The following is a 13,394-nucleotide window of genomic DNA, read 5'->3' as shown; positions in this document are numbered from 1 at the left end:
CTGGGGCAGGGGCAGGGGCAGGGGCAGGGGCTGGGGCAGCGGCAGCGGCAGGGACAGGGACAGGGGCTGGGGCAGGGGCTGGGGCAGGGGAAGGGGCACCCAGAGGCAGACAAAGCGGCGGCGGCCGGGCTGTGCCGGACTCCCTGCCCGTCTCCCCTTCGCCCGCACACCCGCACACAGGCGCACACGGACCGAGGAGCGGGCGGAGGAGGAGGAGAAGAGGAGGAGGAGGAGAAGGAGGAGGAGGAGGAGGAGGGACCTTCCCCTCCCTCCCTCCCAGACACCGGGGGAAATAAATTATTCCCAGCCCTCGCACTCCCAGCTCCGTGCCCCGCACCCCGGCAGCGGCAGGCGGGGACGGCGGAGCGGCGCGGGGCGGCGGCGGCGAGCGCAGCCTTCGGCGGGCGCGGAGGGGCCGCCCCTGCCCGCGCCGCGCGCCCCGAACTTGCCGCGGCTCCGCTCCGCGCCGCCCGTCCCGTCCCGTCCCGTCCCGTCGCGCCCCGTCCCGTCCCGTCGCGTCCCGTCGCGCCCCGTCGGTCGCGGCCGGCGCCGTCCCGTCGCGGGCGGCCGTGGCCCCGCCGTGCCCTGGATGCCCCGGCGGCGCCGGCGGCAGCAGCATGGAGCGGCGGCAGCGGCGGCGGGGCGCCCGCGGGGGCTGGCCCTGGCCCTGCCTGCTGGCCGCGCTGGGGGCTCTGCTGGCGGCGGGCCGGGCGGCCGCCCCCCGCGCCCGCTTCTCGCCCTTCTTCTTCCTCTGCACCCACCACGGCGAGCTGGAGGGCGACGGCGAGCAGGGCGAGGTGCTCATCGCCCTCCACATCGCCGGCAGCCCCGCCGCCTACGTGCCGGGACACGAGTACCACGGTAGGTCGCCCGGCCCCCGCGGCCCCTCGACGGCCCGGGGCGGCTGCGGCCGCGCGGCGAGGCGGCGGGTGCCGCGGCGGGGGCGGCGGGGGCGGCGGGGGCGGCGGCGGGGTCCGCGGCCGCGCAGCCGCTGCCTCCCCGGGCGCCGCGGGGCGGGAGCCGGCGGCGCGGGGCCTCCGCGGCCGCGCAGGTGTGTGCCGCCGCCCGCCGCCGCTGCCCAGCGCCCGCGCAGAGCCGCCGCGGTGCTGCTCGGCGCCGCCGCGGGCTCCGCGCGTGGAAAACTTCCTTCTGATTCACTCCTTCCTCATTCGTGACCGCGGAGGGAGGGCCGCCTCGGCTGCACTCGCTCAGCCGCCTGCTCGCTGCGTGCCCCGGGCGTTTGGCGTGCTGCGCGGCACCCGCCCGTCCCGCCATAGGCGTCGGGGAGTTGGAAAAACTAAACGTACATGTTCATTTAAAGCACCTTGCTCGGATAAAGAGAGTGTGTAGTGGTCCCCGGCTACAGACGGAGTTGCACTTCTGACTGCGGCGTGTTCTAGCGCGGAGTTTAAGTTTTATGCAAAACACGGAATCACAGGAGAATATGAGTATTCTGATGGACTTTTTTTTACTTTAAAGACAGAAAAACCAGACATATCAAATATTTGCTTTCACCAGCTCTCCAGGGAGGTACTGAAGTTTTTGTCTATATATACACACCTTGAACAGTATAATTCTTTCCAAATTCCTGTGAAACTTTGTCTTTAAAACGTTGGTGTCCTTTTTAACAAACCACGTATTTAAATGTTTATTTTTTCTCTACAGCCCCTTATCTTCCAGCCTATAACACATACCCACATCAGCCCCATCACATTCAAAATGCTGAGCAATAAATCTACAGAGGAAAAAAGAAGCTAGAATTTCCACATGATTTTACATGCTGGATTTTTTAAAAAATGTGCTTTCAGCTGCACAGACAACAAAGCTGCCCCCTTTCCTTGTCGTTGCCTCGCTCCGCAGCCCGGGCAGCTCGGGCCGGGCCACGCGGCTGCGCTGCCTCCGCCTTCGGGGCTTGTGCACCGCTAATGATCTTTAAAGGATGCTGAATTTTAAAATACCACAGAGCGCCGCAATGCCCCCGATGAGCGTGAAACCTTCCCGGTAGGCAGGGGTGGATTTGCCATCGCTGTTTCGCCTCTGAAAGAGCACGGTGTGTGTTGCCTTCTGCCAGGGTGCCGAGTGCCTCTTTGCCCCCTTTCTCGTACCCGCTTACCCCCAAGAGCGCCGTGCCCGGCGGCTCTGGGCTGCTGCGTGGAGGGGAGGGGGCCGCTGCCCCGAGCCACCGCGTTTGGCACGTGTGTTAACACTGACGCGCTGCGGTGGGAGGCAGGCGGCTGGTCCGGCTCTCCCGGGAGGCGCTTTCAGACTCCCGACGGCTGCCTCTTCCCTCGTCAGGCTTTTCATCTCGCGCCCTGTCCAAATTTTGCATCGTAACTTGGCTGCGCAGTCTGAAAGCGAGCGGCATGCACGCTGCGGCTGCTTCGTTTTGGTCAGTGCTCGAGGCTGAGATCTGCCCCGGTGACTTTAGCCGAAGACGTTCGAGGTGTCTGTTAAAGCTACTGCACCGAGGGAGGGTGCGCGGCCGGCACGCTCTGGGGGTCGGCCTCGTGCTTGTGAACACAGGGGAAAGTACACGGACACAACCTGAAAACTAATTTGCTCTCGGGTAAAAGATGCTGGCGTACCTGCTGTAAGCCCACCCCGTGTCTTCTAACCCGTAATGATTTTTTTCCAGTTCTGTGCACTGATTCGGTACTTGCCTGCGCCCCACCGAGGCCAGCAGCGCTGCCTGGTCGGCTCTGCCCGCGCCTCGGGCAGGGGCTGCAGCCGGGCCCGCTGGCTGCGCTCCCTCCTCCGAAACCGCTCGCTTCACTCTTTCGGCGTGTAACGGGTATCGTCGCTAAGTACAGCACAAGAAAGACAAATTACGTCCTCTGAAGAAATGATTTGAAGCAGTTTTGGTGTTTACGCGGCGTAGCGCCGTGTCGCTGAGAAGCCTGCTCCCGTTCAGCGTTTGTAGCGTGACAATCCAGTGGTAGAGGATGCCGTGCCGGCACGCGAGGGCAGAGTTTTGAGAGGCAGCACGGAAACGCAGCCCAAAGGGAGGTTTATATATGTACACAGCACATTCACGTGTTGGGAGGACATAGTAAAGTCCCCTGCTGTGGTTGAGGTGATGTCCCCCCAGTCGGTGTCCGTATTTCTTTGGCTTCTTTGGGTGGAAGTTAGGGGCTGTACAGGCAGGGACGTGGTGCCCGGGCGCGGGAGAGGCGCCGGGGCTCCCCGAGGGGAAGGCGGGCGGGAGCCGGGCTGGTGCCATCCATCCCCATGCGCTCACAAGGAAACGAGGGCAGCAATCTTCCCTGCCTCGCCCAGTCGCATTAGATACTTTGGGATCTAGCACTTCTCCCCGAACCCTTGCAAATACTTCAAATTTGGCCCTATTCCCGCAATCAGTAAATATTTAAAAATGCATTCACTGATTGAATAGGAGCAGACCTACGCTGCATATAAACATGTTCTTTTATGTGCAGTACCGACCGGATAAATTGGTAAACACTTTTATTACCTTTGGCAGACTTGTATTCCTTGAATTAGCTTATTTCAAATTTAATTAAGCCCTTGAATTGGCAGAGCACTTGCGCCCTTGCTCAAATCCGAACTGACAGAGTGTACGCTTGTTTAATGTAGGCACCTGCTCCGCTGCCTCGCAGCCAAGTGGCTGCGGGACGTTCGAAGAGCCGGGCTGCAGCAGGGCCCCGTTGGCTTGCTCTTAGCATTGCTGCTAAATAGCGGTGATCCCGTTTCGTTCTGCTCCTGGGCCTCGCGCTGTAATCGACAAAGCAGAATAGCGTTGCTTCAGGGAAAAAAAAAAACAGTATAAATTGAAATCTGTATGCAAGTTCTTTGGGGATTTATTCCCAGTCTGTGGTCTTCATGTCAATTTGCCTTCAGTGCTATGAGCATGTGCTGTGATTTATAGGCAGAAAAGCACGCTGGAAATGCATAAAGAAAATGTGCACCTAAAAGGTAAACTTCACTGAACATTGATTCATAGGCTTCTAAGATTAAAGGCATTGGAAAGTGAGCATTATTTGGCGTGTTTAAAAAATGCAGATTACCTTTATACAATATTTTTTCTTATCCCTCAAAGAAAATTTTGCTGTCACTGTAAACGCTGCCTTTTCCCAAAGTTTCATATTTAGATCCTTTAGGAACACCTTTGAACTGGTTTCCCGTGACTGATGTTAAAACTCGTAAATCTACCCTTAAAATAGTTTTCTTTAATGAGACCTGAGTTTCTATTTCACTCTCCATTGTTCCTTTTTTTCCAGAACTGATTAACCTTCACTCTCCAAATGTTATCTGTTTCCATCAATGACCGCTACTATTCTTAGATATACTGTATATTGTCTGGAACCATTGCTTTGATAGGTTGTAAAAAAAAAAGTTGAAACTATTTTAAGTGGTGGTTATGCACTCTTTCAGCACTGATAAAAAGTTGTTTAAAGTCGGGCCAGTTCCACCTTTGTTACTTAACCACTGTATCTGAAGAAAACAGATTGTGACTTAGTTTTCCTGAGGATTACCCACATTTTTGTTATCTGGTTGGTCTGGTGGGTATTTTCGTAGTAAATTCTTACTGGTCAGATTATTAAGGAATAAAAATAATATGTGGGGATCCTAAGTGAGAGAGGGGAAGAGAGAAAATAATTCAAGAGTAAAAAGCGATGCTAGCTGAGGTATGAAAAATGAGACCATAAAAGAGTTGCAGCACCTCTGTTACGATCACTGTTTTTTCTATCAGTTACTGAGACGTGTGGGATGCTCACTGTGAACAGGGAGAAGTAAAGTCTGCCCAGGCCACAGTACTGATGATGTTGCTATGGTAAAAGAACAGGTTCAGCTCCGTGTTTTCCAATATCAGCCTGAAAATCTTGCCAGCTTTTTGAGTCTCATTCACTCAAAAACTTCAATTTCATTTACTTGTACTATTCCCTGATCCTTGAAAGAATGGAGACTTCCATCATTTTTAAACTACAAAAGTGTGTAGAAATTTTTGCTCAGGGGAGTCCAGTTAGCTCCAGGGATTATTCTGTGACTTTTAGGGGAAACCTAGATTAAAAGCATGAGGCTGGCAACAGGTAGCAGTGGAGAGCGGGGCATTAGAAACGGAAAGATTCTCAGACCTCAGATCCCTTCTCTTCTCTTCTCTTCGGTCCTTAACAATAACCCAGCGCTGTGTAAGGCTTTCATAGCACTTAAAAAAATCCTTCTGGGGCCAGCGATTGCAGAACAAGATCTCGTCCGCTATAGCGCACTGAATGCATCCCGGCTCTGCTCTGTTGTACTCAGGGTTTTCATGCACAAACTCATGTTTGGAAATGCACAACTGATTCGTGAACGTTGTGGCCTGGTCTTTATATGTTCTATCGTCTGAATTTGTCAAGTGTGAGCCACAAAACATGTTATAACATATTCTCTCTTCTCTCAGGTTTGTGCCCATAAGGGGTTTTATATGGATTTAGGGTGTTTTTGAGTGAATGTAGCTTTTTAAATGTTGACGTTGGCCCCCAGATTATCTGTCCTTTCTGAAGCTCTTGACTGGCTCCAGACATTGCATGGTGTGTATCTGCAAATTTAAAAAGTTCTGCTTTTAAGATCTTGACCAGAACTGATGAAGAGCACCAACGTTAAAAGAAGAAGGTAGATGAGGTCACACCTCCCAGCCTCTTAAAACTGTGTTTCAGTAGGGAAGATGTTAATTTTTAACGGGTTCAGCTGCCATTGCTCTAATTCATGGCCCAAGTGCACAGTCAACAGATGGCATGACCGCAGATGTGATCAGATGTGGGATTTATGAAAGAAGGTGGAAGGTCCACAAAGGCCTAAATGAGCCATTCTTGCAAATTTGAAAAAGGGATGTAATCTCTGGTTAAATCCTTTCTCCCCGCATTGGGGGCTTCTTTGCCCTGCACAGGAGGTTTGGGATTGCCCCACATAACAGAAATCAAAATCAGCATAGCGTGCCAGCATGACCCACACTCCTCAGGTGACATCTGATTGTGAGACAGAAACAGCACTGTTGTTATTAGTTTGCATGTGGCAGAATACACTGTGCATGTCTGCTGCTGTTAAAAAAGAAAAGATCTGTCCCAATGAGTTCATAGTCCGAGGCCCCAGGCCACGGTGTGCATGGGTGCATGGACCTGTCCCATAAAATGCCATGCAGAATTGAACTCAACAAAGAAAAGAAACCTATAAATAGTGAAAGGATGAAAAAGTGCTGTTTCAGTGGGGTTTTTACATATATTTTCTACTTTCCAAATTGATTAAAGGACATATTTTTGACTATCTACAATTTATCTGTGGAATACATTGTTGCGACCTGTCCCTGATTACAGCTTTTAAGTAGAATTAAAAAATAGCTATTTTTTCTTGTAAATAACTAATAGCTGCAATTAGATATAACTATGTTTGTCTAACAAGATATAAACCTTGTGCTTTAGGACCTAAGATGACCCGTAAATGATTTATAAGTAGGTTACTGTGCTGCAGTGGAATGTAGTACGTTTCCCTAATGTTTCCTGCATTGACTGTTCCACCGAAAGCAGGTTGATTTATCAGGTAGAACAGGGCCAGAGACTGCCAGAACGCCTTGCAATTTTCTTTATTGTTCTCTTGGTCTGGATTTTTAAAGGCCCCTGCTTTTGAAATATTGTATTATAGTACAATATTACAGTATTTGCATATTGACTTACTGGAGTATGATTAACTCTGATAATAGACATCACGATACACCTGAGGCATCTTCGGATGTAATCTTTATTTACTATGTTTGTCTCATGCCCTGCAGCTACAATTCAGATCTGTCATGACTGGTCGTTACATAGAGGGTAGGAAACAACACTGTCTTACCTCTGAGAATAAGCAACCTTTCATACCCCTCCTTGTTGTGAGAATTTCAATAGCCCCTGATGAAAGTTTCAGTCTTTTTAACATGCTTCCTTTCTTTGTGTTAACGTTTCCTGCTTTTTCATCGGGCATAAAAGGTGCAGAGAGTGTAAATGTGTGTCTGGAATATTTGTGTAATTCCAACTTTTTTTTCCCAGTTGTGACTAGCTGTGGGGATAAACATAGGACCAGCTCTTACAATGCAGCTTTCAGCATCTGTCAGAGCCCAAGAATAGACTGCTTGCGAAAAAGACCTTCCCAGTTTCTTAGGTGATTCCTTCTTATTAAGTCTTTGGGTCCTCCCTTCTCCCTTCCCTTAGAACAATCCTGGAAAATGAAGCTCTTACAGTGTGTTGTAAAGTCCACCCGGTGCGGGCTGGGCTGTGCTGACTAGAGTTGGAGTTACAGAGGCAAAGATCTGCTCCGTTCTGCACTCGCAGTTCTTCCACCAAACTCCCTACTGCCGGGCTCAGGTGCCTTCCACTAGTAACAAATTTTTTACTCTTTTCCTAAAGGGAGTAGCAGTGTCGTGGAGCTTTTTTTTAAAGCTTTGGTTTGTGTGTACATTTGTTTCTTGGGCAGCTGCACTCAGCTGAGTAACTTTAGCCAGAGGAGTGTGCGGGCTCCTTACCCTTCTCACCGGCTGCAGCATTACCTGTGGCAGGTCTGAACCCCCTCTGCTGTAGCTGTTCTTTATTCGACCTCATCCCGCTGCTGCAAATACCATTCTCTGTTCTGGGGGACTGTGTGGCTCATGTGACATTTGCATATAGCGAGCGAAGAAGAGCATGTAGCTTGCGTACTGGAAGAGCACAATCTTTTCGAGACTCCATGGACCCTCGACACCTCTCCTTCCATCCTTGGTCTTTCCTGGAAATCAGGATGGTCCTGACTACTGCCATGTAGGGTTTCTTCGTCAGAAGTTGTAGGCAATGCTGTTAACATTAACATCTCAGTCAAAAATCAGGTGTCTGGAAGGACTGGACAAAAGTGGTCCGTGAAAGGTGTAGGGAAGCAAGTGAGGAATTAAGACACTTTTCCAACGGCTTTTATTGCAAAGCAGAGGTTGTTTTCCTGAGATCTTTCTAAGATCCTTATTGCTGTATTTCCATCCTCGGAGAGACCCGGGAACAGAACAGAGGAGCATGTTCCCCGTTTGTATCTCAACACTTTGATACTAGTATCGGTCGTGAGAGTCTCACAGGAGTCTCCTCAGGGGGTGACATCAGCTAAGCTATTCCAGAGACCTGCCTTGGCCCGGGCCCCAAAGGGGAGGCGCACTGCCGGCCCCGTTGCTGCGGGGATGGGGGCCAGCTGGGCAGGACATCAGATGGCCGCGAGCAGCCGCCTGCCCCGAGCCCCCGCCGGCCGCTGCAGCCCGGCTGCGTGCGGCCCCGTCCCCTCCTCCTGTCCGCCCCACGCACAGATGGAGGGCCGGGGGCACAGCATGGGCGCTGCGATGGCAGCGCCGGGGCTCGGGCTGCCGAGGCTCAGCCCTTCTCCGTGGCCACCGGTGCAGCTGGGCTTCCGGGGCATCCCTGTTGCTCTCTCGAGCGTAGGCCTCGAGGGGCGACGCAGTCGCCATCTGGCCCCTGTTGGCATCAGCTCGTAGTAGAGGTGAAGCCTTGCCGGCATCCCTGGGACAGGCACCGCAGAGCCGAGGGGACAGCGCCGATACTCAGAGCCTCCAGGCGAGATGCGATTCAGATCATCTAAAGCTCCCAGCTTTTGTTTCCTAGTCAAGGTGAGCAGTTGCAGGGGGCAGTTCAGCTTTTTGATCTGGATGCTTAGATTAGATTTGATTTAGATCTAGCAGATGAAAAGTCTTATTAAAAGCCCAATCTTTTGAGCTTAGAGGATCGCTTGGTGTTTGAAATACTTGTGAAACCGTGTGTAAACCAATTGCCACTGCTCCCTCTGAAGTGAAGGCTTTAGGTCATGCAAACACACATGGTTGTTACTGGCTTCTCTGCGTAGTTTTGCAAGATATGGCATACAGGAGAACCGTCGGTGCCCTATGTCCTTCCTCGTCTTCAGTCAAGGTTAGCAGATTAATAGTAAAAGATCACGCTGAAGATCTGTGCTGATTTCCCTGAATGACAGGCACTCATACACATGCATAAATTGTGGACTCTCATTTCTCACAGGAGGCAGACCCATCCAAATCAGACTGAGGGGATCAAATTATAAAACACACTGAGATGAAACGCTAAGACCTCTCAAACCGTGCTCAGGAAAGCTGTGATTGTCTCAGATTAGCTGGAGTTATTTATTCCTCCACGTCTGCTTGAAAAATGGTTTTGTAAATAAATGGATATTACCTGACGCAGCTGAAAGACGAGAAGGTCTGCCTGCCAACCCCAACTCCGACGGCTGCTGTCGGGTTCGCGTCTCCTACTGTCTGGTTTACCGTTCCTTGCAGCTGCAGGTGGTCAGACGTTGGCACCCTTTCCTGCTTCCCCCTTCAGCGCCTGGCCGTCGAGTGGCGATACGCAGAGAGGTCCAGCTGGTGAAGAGCACACAGCAGAAGGGGCCTCACCGTTTACTTCTTTCCATCCCCTCCGATGTGGTTTTCAAGAGTGCACTAAGATGATCAAAACTTGGCAAAGAAGCAAAACCCGTTTGTACTGCAAAATCTATCAAGAAAGCTCATGTAGCACACGGGTGTGCGTCTGGGAGCAAATGCTGTTATCTCCTCCTCATCCTGCCACATCACATCCAGTCAGTTCTTGGCCTGCCCTAGTTTGGATTTGAAGGGATTTACTTGTTGGTCACCCAGGGGCAGTGTGTAGGACTCTCCTTGGGAACGTACGGGGAAGCTGTGAAAGTTCCTGGTCTGTCTGTGTGCTGCGTAGCCATAGCAAGCAGGGAGGAAGAAGCAGAGAAGAGGGGAGAAGGTACAAAACCCGCTGGCCAGAAGGCAGTGACTTCGAGAAATCTGGGAATATTCTCCTTTCTCTGGCTGAGGGATAAGTGTTCTGGTCACGGTGTTCAACACAGCGGGTAGAATAGTCATACACGAATTAGCAAGGACACAGCCAGCCCAACACCGACTGGAAATCGGTTTTCCTGTGTACATTGCCCATGGAGAGCAGGATGAGGGGGAATGTGTACACAGCAGAGCTGAGTCCGCCCCGGCGTAGGTCTTGCACCCAGAGGGATCGTTCTGTGTTATAAACGAAAGCAATGCGTAGGTGATCTAGCCTTTTTAACATCTGAAATCAGCAGCACAACCCTCTGTGGCCTCTCCATGTGTCGGGCCCTGGGATGCGAGAAATCATTCATCACGTCACAAGGCTTGGCAAGCTCACCTCCGTTCGCCTTCCACTTTTCCCACTGCTCCCTCAGACAATACAATAGATAGCAAAGAACAAGAAATAGAGATAATATTTATCTTTCTGGCTAAAGAAGCCGTGGTTTCCAGGCCAGAATAACCTTCCAACGTTCCTATCTCACAGGGGAAATAGGCTGCTAGAAAAAAACAACCCTCCTTCCAGAATTAGCCACATTCATCTGGACACTTGGCTAAAGCGATTACCAATATCAAGAAGTCCAGAAAGAGACCAAACAACACAGCTGACCAAGACAAAGATGCCGGTTTAATGAAGTGCTGCACAGCCTTGAATTGCAGCAAGCAGGCTTGTTTGTGGGGATGCCAGATATCCAAATTAAAGAGTCAGTACTTTGTGCTGTAAAGCTCCCAGTTTGTTTGAAAGGAGGAATCTCTGGCTAAACGCCAGCGTTAAATATTTTTGTAGAGCAATTGTTCTGACTCTGGCCCCAAAAGATTGTAGCCTTGGAACCTCATTCTGGTTAGTCCAAAGATAAAAAACGCTGGCAAATATTTTTATACTTTCCAATTATTATAGTTGATTTGCTGATGACTGATATCCAGTCAGATGGGTTTTCAAGTTGGCCGTCTTCTTGCATGACACACAGGATTTTATAACTGATTCAGCTAGAGCTACTGTGTTTGTAATGAATAATAAATTCATTTAAAATATGATTTTGAGAAAGATAAAATCTAATAACGCATTTGAGTAGAATTTGGTAAATATTTTAAGGGAAAACAGGTGGAGAAGTGAAACATTTGAAATACTTTGTTTTGACATTTTCAAAACAAACTTTTGATTTTTGCTTTGGAAAAGTATCTTAATTGTGAAACTGACTGTGAAAAGGAAAAAAAGAAGTTAACTGCATAATCAGAAAATGAAATGAGACCTTTCTGGTTGAACAAAATTCTTTATCTAATTTTTTTTAGGTTCATTGAAGATTTTCATATTGACCTAGCCGATATTTTAATTTATTTTTTTGTGTTAAACCCCTCAGTACTTTTCCTTTTATGTTAACCCAAGCTGATCTCTTTTTCTTTCTTTTTCTTTTCATTTTGGTCACTGAACCAAAAATTGAACAGTTCTACGTCTGACAAGTTGACCATTTAATTTCCGGCCACTGAACAGATCTTATTCAAACAAGTAACCATCACAACTCTCCTAGAATTTGTTCCCAAAATAAATTACAGAAAAATTATTATTCTTTTAGGCACTGAAGTGCAGTTTGTAGGAATATCGACACTTCCAAGAAGACAAACTCACATTTTTTAGAAGGATACCTGTAGGTTGCTAGTGACTTCTTTATGCATTGACCAAATTTTCCTTCATCTAGTCATTATTCAGTTTCTTTCATTTATCAGGAAAAATCTTTTCCCTGGTTCAGTGTTGCATTAAAGAGAAAGGATTAGAGGAGATGTATCACTTAGCTCTGTCTGGATGTCCACATTTAAAGGATACTTTTGCTTCCAAACTTTAAAATATTGAATACTTGAAAGATTGTTGTAGTGCATCTGTAGAACTGGAATCCGTTTAATTAGATAAATAGATTTTCATGTCTCTAAAAAATTTTTTTCCAAGTAATAATATCTACAGAACCACTCACCTCTAAGAGAAACAAAATATTCAGAGCAGATGTGGGAACTGGCACTCAAAGATGCCAGTTTATTTCATTAAGGGAAATTATCCCTTATGTTCTTCACTGCCATGCTTTTCCTTCAAAGTGTAGTTGATACGGAGTGGAAATTGCAGCATTATAGAGCTGCGGTGGTTGCAGGATTTGCCTCAACTGGAGGAGAGGAAGAGTGGCGGGTCTGGTCAGAGGCTCCAAGCTCTGGTCCCTCCTTGTCCTCAGGCAGCCCAAATTTCTCTGCAAAGCATCTGCGAACCATTTTACTTAGAGAGATGTAAGTTTTGTTTCATCGAGTGGCAGCAGATGTTCGGGAGCTTTCATGCCATTCATCACAGGGAGAAGCCAATGCTTTGTCATCTGGCTGTTTCCTTAATACAAATTGTTTTTCTACGCTATAAACTATCTTTGAACAGAGGTGGTGGCGTGTTACACACTGGCTACTCTTCTTTTGGGACCTTGCCCAAGAATCCAATCTCCAAATGCCCCAACCCCCTTTTTTCCAAGCAGCGAAATTACTGTAGAGAGCAAATTCTGCCATTTGCAACAATATCCTTTTGCAGAAAACACCTTGTAAAATGAATTGCGGTACAGTGTTTCTTCTCATTCGACATTACTTGCATGCGAGAAAAACTTCTGAGTACTCTTTAGTGACTTGCACCATGACTATTAATCTTTCATTCCTGCATTACAAAGCCTGCACTTACTGCAGTTATCACATATTCCCTGCATGCAAACAGAGACAGACGGGACTCTCTTGTTTTGTCTTACGTGGTCTCTCCAGAACATGTAGGTTTTTACTATGTTTGGGACTCGTGGCTGTTGTTAAGCACGGTACATAAAGTCATTAGACTGGCCAAACCCTTGATAAACACGGCTCTTTCGCGCTGTTTGACGCCTCGGTGCACCCCAGCTCCTAACGCTCTGCGACAGCCGAGGACCGTGGCCCGGCGGAAGGGGATCGATGCCAGTCGCCCGCGCAAAGCTCGCAGCTCCTTGCTGCGTTTCCTAATGAGTTGCGAGAAGAGATGTGCGGGCAGCGTGACAAGCTTTAACTCCGCTCGCTGCTTGTAAATTTTACTAATCTGTTCCTCAAGCTGAGTCTCCAGATGATGGCTCCGTGCCTTCTCCCCCACGGGCAGTGCTGCTTCGGGGTTCGTCTGACCCCAGCGTTCAGGTGCAGAGAGACGCAGACGCAACAGATGCTCAAGCGCGAGGGGAGCAGTTCAGCATCTTGAAGGACTCTGGGTGCACCGTGGCGTTTTCACTCTTTCTTCTCTAGTCTCTGATTTTATTTCACCACCTCCGCCATCACCAACCTTGCTAATCTGTACTGGAGTTTTTGACTTCCCTATAGTTATCCACCGTAAATGGGACAGAGACTTCACTCCTGATGTCTTTGGGGAAATACACAGCGAATATTGTCATATACATACTTAAATGCATAGTGAAAACATTGTTTGGCCAAAGTCTAGACTACTGCGAATCCCAAGTAATCACACTGGTTTTAGGAGAGTGACTCTGGATTTATGCCATTCTAGGCAAGCCAGTTTGACCCCTCTGATGTTGTAAATTAAAGT

General features: G+C 49.1%; 1 protein-coding gene across 3 annotated transcripts in view; it reads left to right on the top strand.

Annotated features, from left to right (window-relative positions):
* Positions 1 to 482: 482 nt before the first annotated feature.
* The window catches only part of RELN (reelin), a 300,760-nt gene continuing 287,848 nt past the window's right edge, over positions 483 to 13,394 (top strand). The window contains exon 1 of one of the 3 annotated variants that reach the window (XM_064505379.1): positions 483 to 861. In XM_064505379.1, the coding sequence (XP_064361449.1) occupies positions 618 to 861 (244 nt within the window). In that variant the 5' untranslated portion in view covers positions 483 to 617. The remainder of the gene's footprint in view (positions 862 to 13,394) is intronic. The other 2 variants (XM_064505392.1, XM_064505385.1) reach the window with 2 other exon arrangements.

This window comes from Dromaius novaehollandiae, chromosome 1 (genome assembly GCF_036370855.1).
Source record: "Dromaius novaehollandiae isolate bDroNov1 chromosome 1, bDroNov1.hap1, whole genome shotgun sequence".
NCBI lineage: Eukaryota > Metazoa > Chordata > Aves > Casuariiformes > Dromaiidae > Dromaius > Dromaius novaehollandiae.
Note: the sequence above shows the minus strand (reverse complement) of the source record. Positions and strands in the feature narration are given on the sequence as shown.